This window comes from Chinchilla lanigera, unplaced genomic scaffold (assembly GCF_000276665.1).
Source record: "Chinchilla lanigera isolate Chin_1 unplaced genomic scaffold, ChiLan1.0 scaffold00030, whole genome shotgun sequence".
Taxonomy (NCBI): Eukaryota; Metazoa; Chordata; class Mammalia; order Rodentia; family Chinchillidae; genus Chinchilla; species Chinchilla lanigera.
Window position 1 is genome coordinate 15,576,692 of NW_004955431.1, and position 19,270 is coordinate 15,595,961.

Consider the following 19,270-nt stretch of genomic DNA (forward strand, 5'->3'; position numbering starts at 1 on the left):
TTTTTTTGGTTTTTCTCCGGTACCAGGAACTGAACTCACGACCTTGCGCTTGCCAGGCAGGCGCTTTTGCCGCTGAGCTAAATCCCCAGCCCCTGTAGCTCAGTCTTAAGCAATTAGCCCTCTCCCCAAATGACTCCTTATTAAACACACTCACATGTGGCGGGCATTGCAGTGAATTTCTTCTCCACCTCTATCCTGCTGTGACAAAATAGTCACTTTTGGACTCATACTTCCCTCTGTTTTCTTGTTTACACACTATGGGCTTTTCTTGGGGCTAGTGCTGTCACCCTCCTCTCTTTTTTCTTCCTGGAGCGGCTGACCCTCTCTCTCCTTACCTTACATTAACAGAGACAGGGACTCCTCCCTGGGAGCTGGGGTTGGCTTTCCAGACAGCTTCATTCCTTTCTCGGTGCTGTGTTCCATTTCTTCAGTTTCTCTGTAGCTTCTAGGTTTTCTGTCAGCTCTCTCTTGATTCCTGGAGATCTACCTTTTTTTCTTCATCAAGTTGTTTTCTGGGTTTCTCAATTCCAGGTCCTGGAGAGGCAGGCCCTGCTTTCCCATTTTTAATATCATCTTTGGTTTTTCAAAATAACAGATTTTAAGAAACTATGCTGTTACTTTTGAAAATTTTCAAGAAATTTTATTTTATCCCTGAAAATTCTATGTAAATTCTTAGTTTTCTGAAATGTTTTGAATAACTCTGGCAGAAAGAAAATGGCTTCTTAAATGCCCAAATCTCATGAAGTTGTTGATCATTTCTACGGGGAAAAGTCATAGCTGATAATTATTGGTTATTTAGTGTGTGTTTATAAGCATTGTCTTATTTAAACCTACCATTATTCCATGAATTCCTGTCATTTATTATCCTTGCCAGTTTATTACTGAGAACCTGATTTACAGCTCAGAAAATGGAAGCTTGGTGAGTTTGTGATTTTTAGAGGCACCTGAATAAAAAAGTGACTGAGCCAGAATTTGAACCTAGTTCTCCACTTTTCTTGTATTCAGTCAGTTACTCCAACACACACACTGAGTGGATTCTGTGGGTGTATTTTGATACGCATCTGTGTATCCGGGTATCTGTCAGTTAAGTTCTTGCTGGTAGTGGTAGGAGAATAAAGAATTTAAAAATAATAAAATAAATATTCCTATTCTGAGCATAATTTAAAAATTTACCTGTGGGAGTACCACAGTGAAATTATGATTTCAGTCTATAGGAAAAGGTGGTTTAGTGTAATTCTTTTTTGTACAAAGAATTTCAGGGATGCTGCTGATATGTTTGACATTAACCAGTAATTTGGTAGCTTCATTTGTGGTTCTACCCTTTTTACTCCATGGGCATCTAACACAAACTTACCAACAGTTTCTGTATACTGTGGCTTTCCACCAGTGGTTTTGCTACAGTGCTGAAAATTATACCATCTCTATTATGGGTCTGTTGAATTTAATCATGACTGCCAGCAGCTGCTTGGATAAATCAAAACAATCTTTAAATTAATTTTTTCCTTAAATATAAGGAAATTGTAGTGTAGGATCATGATGGCAGATTACTAGTAGCACTATTAAAAATGTCCTAAATTAAGACATTTCATGTATTTAGGTATGGTGGCTCATCCCTGTAATCTCAGGACTATGAGAGGCTGAGGCCAGAGGATCATAGTTTAAGCCCAGCCTAGACAGCTTAGTAACTCAATGAGGCCCTGTCTCAAAATAAAAATAAAATTTAAAAAGGCTTGTGTTAAAAAATGATTTTTGTAATGTTTTATATGTAGTTTTATTAGCTATGTTACCTTTAAGGAGATACTTTCTTCCACTGAGACTGGAACCATGGAACTAAGATTTTGTGTATTGGAATGGTGTTTGACTTAGTGCATATTCAAGAAATTATTCTTTATTCAGCATGAAAAACAAATGTGATTGTTTCCCCCCAGGTTTGTTGAAATATAGCTAAAAGAAAAGTTGAAATATTTAAGGAATAAACTTAATGATTTTTTTTTTTGGTGTTGTTGTTTTGTTTTTGTTTTCTTTCCAGTACCGGGAATCAAACTCATGACCTCATGCTTGCCAGGCAGGTGCTGTGCCACTGAGCTGTATCCCCAGCCCCATTAATGATCTTATTCATATATAAATTGTATTCACCCACCACAGTCAAACTAATTACCATATCCATCACCTCGTATAGTTTGCCATTTCTTTTTGTGGTGAGCTCTCTAAGGTCTACCTTGCTAGCACATTTCAGGTATACAACATAGCATTGCTAACTGTAGTCACCTTGTTTTTGTTAGGTGTTGAGGACTTTCCTTGGGCTCTGAACTTCTGTAGTCTGGGACTTGTATCACCTCTCGCTCTGGTTTGAGTGTGTCTCCCAAAGCTTCCCATGTAGGAAACTTCATCTGCAGTGCAACCATATTGAGAGGCGGGACCTTTATGATGTGATATGGTCGTCATGCTTGGTCCCTGTGAGTAGAGTGGACTGGTGCTGTTATTATACAGCTGCGTTTGGAAAAGCAAGTTGGCCCCCGTGATGTCTCACGTGCTCTTGTCCTTCTGCCTCCCGTCACAGGCTGATGAGCATGAAGGCCCTTGTCAGATGTGCCCCGTAACTGTGGGCATCCCAGCCTCCAGGATGATGAGAAATAAAGTCTCCAGTCTTGATAAATTACCCAGTATCCGCTAGCCTGTCGAAGCAGCACAAAATGAACTAAGATACCCATTTCCCCTTCCCTTCAGTCCCTGGTAACCACCATTCTCCTCTGTTTCTGTGAGTTTATTTTAGGTTCCGCATGTGAGATTATGCAGTGTTTGTCTTTCTGCATCGTATTTATTTCACTTAGCTCAGCGTCCTCCAGATTTGCTCATATTACTACAAATGGCAGGATTCCCTGCTTTTTAAGGGTTCAGTAATATTACACTGTGTGTGTGTATTTTTTTTTTCCTTTATTAACGCATTTGTTGGTGATGTTCAGGTTGTTTCGATGTCTTGGCTAATGTGAGTAATAATGAAATTAACACTGCACTGCAGATTTCTCTTCACCATACTGATTTCATTTCCTTTGGGTATGTGCTTGGAAGTGAGATTGGTGGGTCATGTGTAGTTCTGTTTTCAATTTTTTGAGGAACCTTCATAGAGTTTTCCATAATTGCTATCCAGTTTACTTTCCCATGTGGTAGTTTGGGAAAGGAGTGAAAATAGAATATACAAGCCTGAAATTAGTCATTGGCTTATTCTGTACAGAGACTATAACTCTGATAGACCTGATAATGTGATGTCATCAAGACCCAGGAAAACAGCATAATGTAGTTCTGTGTACAAATAAAGGGAAGATTGATTTTTATCAAGTTTGTTGTAAGGAATTTCAATAAAGAGAAAACTCTTACTGACTTGGTATTAAAGTTACTGCTTTATGTTTCTTTGGTTATTCAAATAGATTAAGTAACTTCTGTCATTTAAATCCCAATTTACGGTGATTAAGGTCAAAGTCCAAAACTGAGGGTAAACTACCATCTCATTCATGCAAGTCCAGATTCAATTATTTTCCTGGTACTAGAAGGTTAGAGAGCAAGTTTAGTTTTGGTTCCCACTACTGTTATCTTTCAAGTTTACTTTTATGTGAGCTCATCCCCTGGCAAAGTATAATCATAATGAGATTGTTTTGTGAAATTGCTTTGGTATCGTAGGAAGAAAATCACTATATCAGTGATTTGTCCAACATGTATTTTATAAACATGCGTTGGATAGTACACATAATCTCTGGCTCTGTAGGCAGTACAGTCGCGATAAAGATCTTGGCTTCAAGAGAAGACAGTATAGACATTCTAGAGAACTTGAGCTAGGATACTGGTGCCTGTAATGTGCCAGCTACACTGCCAGGTCCCGCCCATATACGGTGGGATGTGGAAATGGAAACGAATGCTTCCCTTAATACTGAAGTGGAATGGACTAGGTTTGGTGATTAATGAGATACAGAAAATGAGAGGAAAATTGGAGCAGATAATGAAATACCTACACCAGCCTTCTGAGGAGGAATTAGAAATGAGAGCTGGACTTTGAGAGAGATGGGGATTGGTGGTAGCTGTTTAGGAATTAACAACAACTGAGGCTGAGACAGAGATTTTGAAGTGGTTCTTTATATGATGGAGAGTAGGATATTTGCCTAATACTATTAGCAGGTTGAGGTCATATCTACTTTCTTAACATTCTGGAGTCGTACTGTCTTCTAAAATTACATTTTTGGAATATGCATAGACTCTTATTTTTAGATTAGAGTAGAATATAAGTAACAGGGTTGACTAACCACACTAGCAACTAATATTTATTGAGCTCTTAACTGTGACACAGATACTCTTTATGTGGTTTATTTCTTAATCTTTACAACAGTTCTGTACATTAGGTACTGTTACGGTCAGCCCTGGTTTTTTTTTTTTTTAAAAGAAGAAATTGAGATTTAAATCCTAAGTTATTTCATTAAACATTGCATGTAGGTCAGATTTGGTTGAGGCCTGAGGCTTGGATTGAATTTAGCAGCGTGAGCTCGCTGGTGACCTTGGTGCCCAGTTTTGGTGAAGCAGTAGAGTATTGGAGTGTATTTATAGTTCTTGCAGGAAAGGGAAATAGACAAAGGAGTGATAGTTGGGGAAGACCTGGAGTCAAGGTTTGTTGTTTTGGAGAAGAGAGGAATGAGAGGGTATTCATGTGCTGATAGGAATGCTGCAGTAGAAAAGAAAACACGGATGATGCGTAGGTGAGGTGTACAATTGCAGAAGCAGTGCTCCTGAGTAGACCAGAGGAGGTGGGTCTGTGGACTGTCGCTGGCGCACTGGGGGCAGCTCGCTCGGTAACAGAGCAGCAGTGAGGTGGTTACAGGGTGTGGGTGCAGAAGGGTGGACACAGAGGTGGCAGCTTCTGGATCTTTGTGCTGACCATATCATTGAGGAAAGAAAAAGCAAGCATGACTGTCGGACAGTGAGGACAGAGGGAGCAAGTGTGTTTCAGGGTCTAAATTCTGATCTGAAGTAGCCAGAAGCGGGAAGGACATTCTGTTTGGCTTTGAAATTTTATTTTAAAACTTCTTCCCTTTATACAAGTTTTCTTTGGGAAGCATTTGTATTATTTGATAGAACTCAGTAGTCATTTGACATTTTTGTTTTGCAATTCTAGGTATTTATACAAAGAATGCTTACAAATGTGGTATTTCTATTTTTTATGTTACAGAAAAGGCAACTGAAAGATAGACATTGTAATTCATTAGAGATAAACTGAGTGGGAACAAGATAGTGGTAAGTCAGAACGGAGCCACGACATATTTTACTGTTGCATTTTTACCGAAAAATACCTTTGCCTTCCTTCACTTAGCCACTTATTTCTCATGTTTTCCCTCTGGCAAACTGCTATATAGTGTAGAGTGTGCGTCTGTTGCCTTTCACTGCCCTTTTTTTCTGAAATACTTGAAATTCTGGATCCCCAGTCATTCTAGCAGTGGGACTGAGTCCTTGAAAATACTGAATAGCTTCTGAAATTAATATGGAAAGATCCCCTTTTCACCTTTGTAACATTTAGTGTTTACCATCTCCTTCAGAACTGTCATCCCCCTCTCCTGGTTTCTGTGACCTTACATTATTCTGCTCTTCTGTTTTCTTTTTTCTGTCTGTGGCCTCTTGAATTTCTTGCTTTTGCTGTTCTCTAATCCTCAGCCTTCTGCTCTTGCTGTATCCAGCTCAGCTCCCATCTGCAGGCATCATGGATGCCGAGCTAAGTAGGAGGAAGGGCCTGGCCCTGCATCAACTCTGATTCTAGGAAGGTTGTTTCTTTTGCACAAAGCTTGATAATTAAGTACTGCAAGAGTTCTTATCCTCGATGAGCCATTCAGCCTGTCCCTCATTTTCCTTCTATATAACTGTGATCAGTAGGACAATTACCCTGTAAGGTCATTGTGAAAATTAAATGATCTAATGCAGTAAAGTGTAAAGGACAGCCTGGCACCCAGGAAGTACTCAGGAAAGGTTTGCAGCTTCCATTACCCACTTCCATTCTTGGATGGCTGATCCCTTTGCCTTGTGGAAGTCTTCGTTCTCAAATTGCCTACATGGCTATACCCTGACCACCTTATTTAAAATATTTACCCTTCCATCTGTCATCGCTGCCCCTTTACTTTTCTTCGTAGCAATTATTCCTACCTGAGACTGCCTGTGTCTTTGTTTATGGTCCCCTCTACATGGTAAGGGCTGTGATTTGCTCACTGCTATACACCTCAGCGTCGAGAGTGTCTGGTATAGAGTGGGCATTCAGCAAGTGTTGAAAGAATGAGTAACTAAAATGCTTCATTAGATTTATCCATGTGTTTACCAATGGTTTTGTTGTCCGTTCCTTGCACTTTACTCTTTGTAAATTCAGTTTCATCTTTGCTGAAGTATATTTAATAGTTCTTACAGCAAAGGTCTCTATTAAACTATCACTTTCTGTCTGAAATATTTGTATTTTCCCATCACTCTTGAATGGTAGTGTAGAATTTAAGTTGATTCTTGCTTTTTCTTTATGTTTTGAAGTTGGCATTAGTAATGGTACCAGTGTTATTTTACTTTTTGGTTTACATTATTAGCCTGATTGTTTTTTTAATTATAGGTAACTTTTCCTACTTTAGAAAAAGATTTTACTTTTTGTTTTTGGCTTTAAACAATTTTACTGTGAATTATCTAGGTATAGGTTTGTTGTTATTTATACTTAAGATTTGTCCCTTTGTATAAAACTTGTTAGTGTGTTGAATCATTTTAAACATGTTTTGTGGTTTGAAACTGGCATTTGGGACTTGTACCTTGGTGTTTGTTATCTGTAAAGACTCTTCTTTGTGGTAGAGTTGAGAATGTCTCTTTAGCGAAGTTTCTATCAGTCATTCCACTGTGTGATTTATTTAGAGAGGTTGTCACTCCTGAGAGCAGCTGCTTACTTCATCTAAGCACTCTAAAGATGTCATTTACCCAGGACACTTGTAGGAAATTTCTTTGCTTAAGTAGTATAAAGTTGAGTCCCAAATTGTATAAGGGCAGGCCCTAGTCTGCTATTTCTAGGGGAAGATTTTGGCCTCACTCATGAATCACAGACCTAGAGCTGGGCATAGTGGCGCATGCCTGAATCCCAGCCCTTGGGAGGCTGAGGCAGGAGGATTGTTGTGAGTTTGAGACCAGCCTGGGCTACTTAAATGAATTCAAGGCCAGCGTGCACTACATAGTGAGACCTTGCATCAACAAAACAAAACTGACAAACAAATCACAGACCTAGACTGGCAAATGTACTTACTTCTTTGTTTTAAATTCTACTTTTTAAAAATTGAGATTGTTGCCCTGTAATGTCCTGGTTTTATTTTGTAGTCTCAGTTCAACTTCTATAACTTATGTAGGCCTGGGGCCTCATCTCAGGTCTCAGTGGGCACGGATCATTAAATCTTAGGCCTGCAGATGACCGAGGCCCGAAGTCCCAAAGGAGCACTACATCGTCGGCTCATGTGCTTAAAGTCCCTCCCCGTCCTCTTTCTGCCTCTCTCTTCTTCCTTCTTCTTCTCCTCCTCCTCCCTCTACCCCAGCCCCTGTTCTCCTCATCCTCCTTCAGTGTTCTAGATACATCTCTTACATTCTGGTAAGATCAGCTTTGTACACAAAAGGACATTTGTTACATTTTACCCAGCATTCCTACATGTTTTATTGTGGGAAGTTATTTTTATTGTCACTATATATTATTTCTGTAGTTCTAATACCATAGATTCTTGAGAGTCTTATACTACAGTTTATTGTTTTTGATGATTTTTGTTTATAGTTAAAGATTCTTTGTCAGCAAAGCTTTGCTTATAGGATTTATGTATGGACAGAAAGGGATGTCCAGTGTAGTTCTAAAATGTGTATGTATTTTCAGCTGTATTGCAGACTTTTTGATTGCTGGGACCGTGCCATATGCCTTTAGTGTTCCCTTGTTTTAAAAATTAGAATAATTGCAGGAGCTGACTCTAAGCTAGACAAATACCTCTGAGATAGCTAAAATTCTATTTGTTATTAGTGTTTGTAAAGGTTGTACAGTCCTGTAATCTGCCAGAATACCGCTGTCGATCTAGTTTTAACATCTTTATAGTTAAACAAAAATAGATTAAATATCTTAGGTTTCTCAAGTTCAAATTAATAACCTAATTTTAAGCCAAAGAAAAACAAGATACAAGGTAGTAATTAACCTGCCTGGAAGTGGTGGAATTCTTCCATTAGACTAAAGAATTAATAATGTTATCCACCTTATTCCCCAATGATTGAAAGACTTATTAGTAACTTTACATATGATTTAGTATAACCCATTGGAATGACTTGACAAAAATCCACTCAATGTCCCAGCTGAAATAATTGATTATGGAAAACATGAGAATGCTAAAAGGGCACGCCAGTTGCTTTAACTGTGTTAAGTGGGATTGTATCATACTTGGTGTGAGAAGTACGGCTGCAGCCCCAGGACGCGTGTGAGCTGTCGTTTATGGTTAACTGTTACCTTTGTTAACTTAGTGTTTCCTGAAGTGGCTAAAAGTGCCCCTTGACTCCAGGAAGATTTAAGATTAGGAATAAACAGAGAATCAAAACTAATCAGATTAGTAGTAATTTTTTTTTGTCAGGGAATATGTACATATTTACATGTTTATTATAATTATTAGAATATTGAAAAAACATGACTGACGAGAGTGCCATGCGTGCATTTCCACATTAACTGTATTACGGAATATTTTAGATTTGTGATTTTTTACATAAATATTTATGCTGATACTTCATTGGAACATTTAGACATTAACTTACCTTAATATATGTTTAATTTATTGCAAGATTTATAAGTATATTTACATGTAAATCATTGTTAAGTAAATCCATAGAAGAACTAAGGAGGAAATAAATTATCTTAAATTATAAAAGTAGATAAAAATTTTTGTTGGCATTTTATCAGCTAGGTTTGTGAGAGGGATATCATTCAAAAGTTTTTTTAAAGAGGCTTCTAAAATCTTTTAGTTTTGAACATGGAAAAAGTTTATAGTAAAAGCTACAAGATTTAAGGAAGAATTTAATTATATAGCACAGTGCCTTGCATTTAGTAAGAGTTCATGTCTGCTCAGAGAATTAATATGTTAAGCAGACTCCTACTTAGATATTTGTTTATAGATAGTCTGATAACAAACAATTAAAAAGTACAAAGTGTTTTTAGAGCTAGAACTGAAACCACCAGAGGTTAAATTCACTGAAGTCACTTGATTTGTGGAGGAAGGCACCTCTGCGGTTCAGTAGGCAAAGGTGGTACTTGTCAGTCATCCTTCTGGAGTAACGATATATCCATTTTGGGGGGACGAATCTTGATACACCCTCCACCATATTACAGTATACAGAAGAGTGAAACCTCTGGACCAAAACCTCTGAAGTTGTGAGCCCGAAATTAACTCATTGCCTGCAGCTGGAACCATGGGTGGTGCGTGCATGGCTGTCCTGTTGGGGGGCGTGGAAGGAGAGCCCTGTTGGGTTGGACTAGGCAATGGCATGGGAGAGCAAAGCTGCTCACTTGTGGCAGCTGGAAAGCAGGGCACAAGGCAAGAGTGCCAGCAGTGACCCATCTCCTGCAACTCGGCCCTGCCTCCTCGTAGCCCGTATAGGAATGAACATCAGCGGTTTAGTCCACTAATGAGCGCAGTGCCCCTGTGATCCATGCACCTATGGAAATCTCTTAGTGTGGTCACAGTGACGTTGAGATTAACTGGCACAGCAGTATATTTCAGTGTGCACGCAGATGGTACTACACAGCAAATCAAAATGGATCAGTACTGTACGTAGCAACACTGATAGAATTTTACAGGTGATACGGAAGGAAACCTGGCAGTGTTACAGGTAGCACTGTAGGGTTCCACTCGCGTGACACTGAAGAACAAGCGGAACTAACCTGTGATGTCCAGGTCAGAACAGCAGTTGCTGTAAGGGACAGATACTGACTGAGGGGAAGCATGAGTAAGTTTTCTGGGATACTGAGAAATGTTCTGTGTTTTTTTTTTTTTTTTTTTGGTTTTTCTCAGGTACCGGGAACTGAACTCCCGACCTTGCGCTTGCCAGGCAGACGCTTTGCCGCTGAGCTAAATCCCCAGCCCCTGTTCTGTGTTTTGATCTACTGGTGTTCACATGGCACAAAATTTTTTGCGTACTTAATATATACTCATTTACTGTATATAGGTACCTGAGTTAAAAATATGCTTTAAAAAGTTTATAAAATCAAGGACATTGTGAATCATCTTCATTTGGAAATGCTGCCTAGTTGTAGAATCTTTTCCTTCTCAAACTTTGTTCATGGAAGAAGATGTGAAGCTTGTCGGTATTAAGTGACATGTTCGTATGATCAGTAATTAGGAGGCCTGGGAGGAAAACGGGACCTGTGTTTTAGGATTCTAAACCTACTGCTGACTCGAGGGCACTGAGTTTTTTGTTATGTTTTGTTTCTGTGAAATTAGATATAGAATTTGCCATATTTTTATGGCAACCATAGGTACATAAATGGCATTCTTTTTAGTTATACAATTTTTTTGAAAAATAGCAGTAATATATTTGATGAGTAGACATTAAAATTTGTTTAGTTTCAAATCATAGATTTAAACTTTGTTTTCTGCCTCCTTATTTTTCACCAAATAATTTCTTACATATATTAACATTATAATAATATATTATAATTTCTCATATGTCAACTCTTACTTAAGTCCTTGCAGTGAAAATATCAGTGTAAACTATTGAAATTTATGTTTCTTTTTATTAGCTATGGAGAGAAGTGTTTTCTTGCTTACTTAGTTCTACAGTTATACAGATGAATGCAGTAGCAAGTAAGATTACCTTTCTTTTCTAGAAGTTAACTAAGAAAACAGAAATAACATTCTTGGACAAATATACTATCTTGTTCCAGATTGCTTATGCTAATACCAGAATTCTAACAATGTATAGACAGATAAACCAAATAAATTAAAATATTCAGAAATATGAGGAAGTGAGAAGAATTTCGTAGCTCTTAAGAAGGAGCCTTTGTATCTACTGCAGAAGGTTGTACTGACACAGTAGACCCTGTTTCTTAACATGGCGTGAAAGGAAAGGCTCCTCAGAAGAGGGCTGTTTTGCTTTTGACTTCCTGGAGTCCTGGGAGAGTGAGTTCTACAGCACAAACAAACCTGTTTCTGTTGCTCAGTCTTTGATGTGGATGTTCCAGAACCAGTACTTTCAGTCTGGGATGTGTGCTCTGAGTCCTCATTTCCAGAACATGCCAAAACTTTAACAGTCCTATTATTTCATTTTTTAGGGGCTCAGGTATTCAGTATTATAGTATTGTTCATATTTACTATTCTATTAACTTCTGAGTAGAAAAAAATACAATTATTTAAGATATAAAGAATCATAAGATATAAAGATACAAATTATACACAGGAATTATTTAAGATACAAAGAATCATAGGAAATTGTACTTTCCATGATGTTTAGGAACTTTACTACATTACCTTGATATCCCCTTTATGTGTTTTTTTAAATTCTATGATTTTCCCTCAACTTCTGAGAGATAAATGCTTTCTTAAGCTTTTCTTTCCTTTACCTCACTTTACATTTATATTTTTGGCCACATATGGTTGTATCACTGTACAGCATTTTATATTGCTTGGACTCTTGACATCTTCATGCTTCAGACTTGGTTTTTCACTCAACATATGGTCCTGAGATTCCTCGGTCATTACTGCACATAGCTGTAATTGATGTTCAGTTGTGTCTTGTAGTCCATTACACGAATGAACGTTCGGATTGTTTTCAGGGGTTTATTAGAAGCAATACTGTTAAGAACATATACATGTACCACGGATATTTATTATAACTTAGGAAGAGGAAGTGCTGAGTTGCAGAGGAAGTCAGGCTTATTTGCATGTAATAGAATAAGGTATATTTCTTCTCTTTCCTATAGGGAAATCTGAAAGAGGACTGAGTGCAGTGTAGACATTCTTATCTTAATCCGCAGATCTGATCATTTATTCCCTATATTTGAAATACTGTAAGCTAGTGGTGTTAGTCTGTGTGAGCATTAGAACAGAGGTCAGTGTCACTGTACTGAAGTCTCTCTTTAAAGAGAGACCAGCAAAAGAAGCCCTGTGAGCTTTATTGTTTACACAGCCTGGAAGCTGTCACTGAGTCCTTAAAGTGAAGCGTGACATTGTGCAGTGATGCGCTAATGGACAGAGGAGTACGGAACAGAATCGAGGATGTCCTTTGGGAGGTTGACAGAGCCCATTACGGACGTAATGTCACACTGCAGTGAGATGGAGCTGAAGCCTTCCAGAGCACAGGCACACTTCCTGTGAGACACAGGACTTGACACAGATGGCACAGCTGGCTTCTTGAGCAGTTGGATTCAGACCATTTATGAGCCCATCAGAATACTGAGTGGCAGGACAAGGTTAGCAGCAGCAACACGTGGAAGGCAGCCTTGTCCCAGCTCTGAAATAACTCTGCAGCACAACTTAGCTGGATGCGTGTGCAGAATGGACTGCAGCAAGGCTTCTGAGCGACTTTTAAATAGCGGAGGTGAGGACACACGAGCTGAGAAGGGAGGACTGTCTCAGCATTCACTGCCGTGCGTCGCAAGCAGGGAGGCCTCGTGGGCAAGGCCAGCCGCTGAGGAGCAGCCTGCATGCAGTGTGAGGGCTGGGCTTGCTGTTGAGAGCGTGGGCTTCAGGCTGGCTGTGCAGTCTAAAAAGCAGGACCACAAACACCGCCAGGCACAGCGGCTAACAGAAGGGAAAACTTGGTGTGTCCTGGGTGGAGAAGATTCTTAGTCTCATTTCTGTCTTTGGCCATAGCCATGAATCAGACTATGGAAAGAAATGTATGTGTGCGCTTGCGTGTGCGCGCACACACACACACACATGCACACACAAAAGTGTTGTTCTCCACTTCTTACCACCGCTATGAAAACAGAAAAAAAATTCAGTTAAAAGAATAGTTGCATTGAAATACTAGAAATAGAGCAACTTATCATAAGATTTTTATTCTTTGCCAATCTCAACACATTTTCATATTATTGACAGAATGCTTAAAAGACAAATAGTGCCCTGCAGCCAATAATGTAATAATTTTTAAAAATTTGAAGTGCCTTGTAGCCATTTTCTTATACACTAGTCTAGTTCCTTTCGTGTGGATTTCTTTCACAAGATTGCTTATTTGTTTTTGTCTTTCCTAGTGCCCACAGTGGAGGCTATATACTAACTGTGTTTACCTGAACTTCAAAGATTGCGATGTTAGTGTATGGTTACCTAACAGGGTGGAGCTTTCACCAGCCATTCTTATCCTTAATAGTTTCAGGTAGTATCTAATTCCAGCCCTCTGAATAAGCTGTATTGTACTTGCAGTACATCAATATTTTATGTATATATATATGTATATATACACACACACACACACACACACACACACACATACACATACATTTGTCTTTTTGAGACAGGGTCTTGCTGTGCAGTTCAGCCTGACCTTGAGCTCACTTTGTAACCCAGGCTGGCCTCAAACTCGCAACGATCCTCCTGCCTCAGCCTCCCGAGTGCTGGGATTACAGGCGTGCGCCACCACACCTGGTGATAATTTCTTTCTTTATTTTTTTTTTTACATCTTTTGTATTCCAAATTTACAGTCTTTATGGCTTTTCTTTCATTTTCCTAGCCTGATAGATTCATTGACTTAAGCAGTGTGTCACCTTTTTTTAGGAGTGAAATTCTGATGAGTCAAGGTGAATTAACGCATTTGGTGCCAAAAGGTGCAGTTTTTAAAAACTTTTGGCATGAAATTCATATATGCTATGTAGGAAAATTCAAGGAACACAAATTTGAAGAGAAAATTTTTTATTTCATTGGATGGTTTGTGGCATTCCAAAAAGTGGAACATAGGCCTAAAAAGGTTGAAGACCTTTGGCTGGGAACAGGATAACAGATATCATATGTGGTGAAAAGGCAATATGCATAAGGTACTTGACACACTACAAGTGTAAGGATATCCATCAAGAGAGAAAAGGTAGGGATACAAAGGAAGAGACAGTTCAGGAAAGAAGAACTAAAATTAGACACAGAGTAATAAAAAGTCTCTCACCTAAATCCAGAGAGACAACTAAATTGTGTTGATAAACTTTAAGACTTCATTATTTGGGCCAGACGTGGTGGGACATGCCTGTAATCCCACTTGGGAGGCTGAGGCACAAGGGTGGCTGTGAGTTCAAAGCCACTGGGCTGCAGAGTGAATGCAAGTCCAGCCTGAACTGCACAGTGAAACCCAATCTCAAAACGACAAAAAAACTGCACTATTGGAAGGAAACATGTTTTATATTATATGAAACAAAACATTTCTTTATATGCATAGTTAAACTTTTATACTTATCAGAATTCTTAATTACATTTGGAGGGCTGTATACTTTGGATGAACCTTATTTTTAACACCCTCAAAACATGAATAATATTTCTACATATAAATTAACTTTGTTGTCAAGAAGATTATGTTTTTAATCTTTGCCATTTGTAACTCGGCACATTAAATGTTGAGCAGAGAAAATCATTTTAGTTATAAAAAATAAATTAGTAAACTGTGCCAATAATTAAATTCTTGTCCTTTTTCTAAGCTTTTAATGCTTTTTAAGAATCTCTTCTTGGATTAGGACAGTAATGAATAAGGGTATTGACTTTCCACTATCCTACTAAAATTATTAGATGAGGGTCTGTATTGCCCTCTGTTGGTGACTAAATTTTTCACAAAATAATTGCCATTTATGTATTGTTTATGTGTATTTAATGATTGTGTCAACACATGTACTTTAGATAAAAAAATTTAAAAATCAACCTAATAGTTAAGGCTATGAATTGACAAAAAGTGGAAATAGGAGATTTTGAGCTTTTTGTTTTATTGATTAAGCTGGTATTGAAATACTTTTGTCTTTGATTAATTTTTGTTTTATTTTATTTTATTTTTTTTTTGTCAGAGCTCCACCTCAAATCAGGCGTCCCAGTCGAGAAGTAAGACCTCTGAGGAAAGAAATGGCAGGAATAGGAGCCCGGGGACCGGTAGGCCGAGGACATCTGATATCCAAGAATGAGAAACCTCCTACAAGTAGGGACAAGGATTATAGAACGAGAGGGCGGGATGACAAGGCAAGACTGTCTCTTCATAATTTGCTCACTCGCAGCCAGCGGCTTTGATGATTGTTATGGTTTCCTTAGGCTTTTTAGGTTTTGGTGTGGAAGAGTTAAAGGAAGATTCAAAACTGAAATGGCCTTTATTTGTTGAAGGCCTTGCTACAATGCAGGTAACCTCGGATGTAGAGTAAACACACACACACACAGAGGTGTAAAAATAGTAAAGTGAATCCTTTATAGAAGTATTCTGAATAGAGTTTGAAAATTTTTGGAAAATATTTTAACAAATACTCTGAATGAAAATGAACAGTAAGTGAAAACATAATTGAAGGAGACATAAAAAAGTAGATGTACATATTCACAGACCAAGATGAGGGGTATGATTTTCTACTGTTAAAAATAAAAAGTACCTTTTATTTAGCTGGAAGTACAGAGTTGAGTGATACATATTTTTCTTTAATAAAATTTCCCATAGTTAATGCTAATTGTGGGCATGTATGTACTTGGGAAATTGAATGACAAATAAATACAGTAGTATATGGAAATTCTCTGTTGCCTGTGAAATGGACAGTGAGTTGAAGAGGATCTTATAAGCTAGCCAGAATGATCTGATGCATCTCTTAGCCTTAGTTTTAGTGAAAGGCTTTAGTTTCATGAAAAATTTTTTAGTGATAGTATTTCCATTCCTTTGTGATGTCTTAAATGGAACTTTTGTCTGTACGTCACATAGCACAAGAAAAGAATGTCGCTATGGTTTATTGGATATTTCTTTGCTAGGATACATTCAGAGTAATCACACAATAATTCATGAAACAATCCTGCAAAGTAGGTACCTTATACCCATTTTACAGTTGAAGAAACTGGTGGCAGAGAGCTAAAGTAACTTGCAAAGGAAGAAGACTGGGATGAATGGAGTCTGGATGGAGTCTGGAAGAATGGAATTTGTGAAGTCATAGTATTTTTGTCCTGTTTACTTGAAGCCTTTTCATACTGTGTCATATTCCCTTACCAGGCTAGATTCTGAGAATCTGGATTGGATTGAAAAAAGAAATCCAGGATAATTAAATATTGAGTTTAAAGTGTGACAGCTCTTAAGCTAAGAACAAAACCAAGCAGCATTTGTTGAATGCCAAATATATTTTTTTCTGGAGATTGTAACAAGTCTTTGATTTACAATGTTTCCAAATAATTTTCTAAGTCTTAGTTATCCTTTCATTGGTGTAAGTACTGAGAGTGTTACTGAAAAACAAGTCATATGTTTCAGACAAAAGTCTGCAGTTGTTTTGCAGATAAAAGAGATTTTCTGAGTCACTGTGGAAATAAAAGGGACTAGAATTTTTAAAAAACAAACTCATGGAAACTTTATTTGAATTTGAGAGGTATAATCTGCTGAATTCTGATTTTCATGACCATTGAAGTATTCGTTAGAATACTACCATCTCAAAAACAAGCTGAGCGCCGTGGGTAGGGTGTGAGGCAGCCTCGGTAAATCTGACAGATAACTCACTTCCATGAAGGCTCATTTGAAAGTGGATATTGTATATATCCTCAGAAGGGTGGTAGTCTTCTGCTCTCTTTTTCTTAGTAGGTTTTGTGTTTCATCTAACTTAAAGAAAAGAAGCAGGATCGACTAGAAAATTTAGAGTCCATTACCCATAGTAAAAATAGTATTATTTTGAGTAACAATTATATAAGTATATGAAAATTTAGTTATAATGAACATAGCTCTTGATCTAAAACAACATTTACAGCCGGGCGTGGTGGCACATGCCTGTAATCCCAGCACTCTGGAGGCTGAGGCAGGAGGATTATTGTGAGTTTGAAGCCAGCCTGGGCTACAAAGTGAGCTCAAGGCCAGCCTGAACTGCATAGCAAGACCCTGTCTCAAAAAGACAAAAAAAAAAAAAAAAAAATTACTACTTTGTGTTATGGTCAGAATTTGGATAGTTGCTGCTGTGTTCCAGTTAACTTGTAGATGTAAAAAAGTGAGAATAAGAGAAGTCATTTCTCTTGTCTAAGTTCTCTGATATTTGGATTTTTAGTTTAGTAACAAATGTTACTCTTCTTGAGCACACTTAACCCTTTTTGGAGCTTTCTACAAATAACTGCTTTTGAAGATTTATATATATATGGATTTATTTGATCCCTACACTCGCCTGTGAGCTGAGCATAATTTCTATTTTATAAACTAAGAAGTTGAAGCACATAATCTTAACTGCAAGTAAATGATGGGGCCAGAATTTGAATCTTAACTATAATGTCAGAGCTTTTAATCATCATGTGAAACATGTTTGCTATTTTTTTTTATTTACCATGAATATTTCTTTCTAATAAGAGTACTAGTTCATTTTCTAATAGCAACTACATTATCATTGTAATTATTTTGCTTTTTTAAACTGACAAGCTTCAGGTTAGGTTCATGGTAAAAATGCTATTTTTAAATAATCATTACTTTTCATAGTGATCGATTGTTGAAGCCTTACTGTTTGTCTTCCCTTGAGGTTCACAGGGTCATCCGTGAGGTCGTTTTGTAACCCTGTTTGCTTAGTAGTACTTGTCCTACGTACGTTTATTCCCCTGTGTGGAGCTGGTGCCTGTACCTGAAGCACCCTCGTTCCTTTTGCATCCCCGCCCCCCTCCCGCCTCCCCTGTGCCTCTATCTCTTCTTGATCTTCATCCCCTGAGAACGATCTATCTCTAAACTTCCTCGTTTTTATTTTGCTCTTTATTTATATTTTGGATTTCACATATAGGAGAAACCAGAGCTTGTGTGTCTGGTTTATTTCACTTCACATTATGATCTCCAAGTATATCCATTTTCCTACAGATGACTAAGTTTTCTTTGTGGCAGAGTAGTAGCCCATTGTGTAAATACCGTATTTTCTTTGTCCATTTTTCAGTTGAAGGAAGGCTGATTCCAAGACTTACTGTTATGCATTATGTTGCTATAAATACGGGTGTTTACACACCACTGTAATATGAGGTCTTTAACTCTTTCAGGAAGATACCTAGAAAGGGAATAGCTGGATTGAATGGAATTTCTGGGTTTAGCGTTTTGAGGAATCCATAGTGCTTGTACTAGTTTACATTCCTTTCAACAACACCGAAGTCTTTCTTTCCCCACAGCTTCACTGTCATTTGTTAGCATTTGATTTCTTGATGATAGCCATTCTTTATGGAGTAGGGTGGAACCTTTGTGTTAATTTAATTTGCATTCTCTAATGTCAGTGATGTTGAGCATTTCTTTATGTATTTACTGGCCACTTGAATTAATTCTTCTGCATAGCATCTGTTTATTTTACTTTCTCAATTTTTGACTGGGTCTTTTATTTGGGGGATCTAGTTTTTTCTTTTTGTTTTTTATATATTCTAGATATTAGTACCCTGGGAAGTAGCTGGTAAATTTTTGTTCCCATTCTGGAGATACTCTGTTCACTCCACTGTTCTTATGCTCTGCAGAGACCTTGATCACGATATGATTAGGAAGATCATGGTAAGGTCCCGTTCGTTGCTAAGTACTTTTCCTGTGGAACCAGGGTTCTGTTCAGAAAGTCCTGGCCTGGACATATGATTTCAAGAGTTTCACTTACTTTTTATCTTCCAGCAAGTTGTTTCTGTTTTAACATTTAGTTTCTCAGTCCATTTCGATTTTAATTTCATATGTGGTAAGAAATACGGAGTTCGGGTTAATGTTAAATGCAATCTATTAGTGGAAAATATTTTGGTTAATTTGATTCAGACTAGACCTGGGGTCCTCATGTTTTGCTTAGGTGAGAGCTACTTTATTTTTCCCTTGAGCCTTTATAATAAAACAGCTGTGGTGGTGAAGCACAGGGGTAGAGGATGAACAAGGACTTCGAGGATGAGAAAGGAGTTAATGTCTGTCGAGTGCTTAGTACAGTGCCTGGATAGTATAGGAGTTTTGGCTGTCAATCTAACATGAAAGTGAGATATGAAAGAGAATACACAACCACTTTTTTTAAAAAAATAAGTAAGTAATGAGGTGAATTCAAGGAATTTTGTACGAGCTTTGGGCCATTGAATCCAGTTAACAGATGAGTAAGTTTGATGAATAAGAGATGGTGGCTGTACAG

At 37.9% G+C, this 19,270-nt stretch overlaps 1 protein-coding gene across 4 annotated transcripts in view; it reads left to right on the forward strand.

Moving 5' to 3' along the window:
- Positions 1 to 19,270, forward strand: part of Katnal1 (katanin p60 subunit A-like 1) — an 82,592-nt gene that overhangs the window by 42,660 nt on the left and 20,662 nt on the right. For all 4 annotated transcript variants that reach the window (XM_005387747.2, XM_005387748.2, XM_005387749.2 and 1 more), the window contains exon 4: positions 15,023 to 15,191. In XM_005387747.2, coding sequence (XP_005387804.1) covers positions 15,023 to 15,191 — 169 coding nt within the window. The remainder of the gene's footprint in view (positions 1 to 15,022; positions 15,192 to 19,270) is intronic.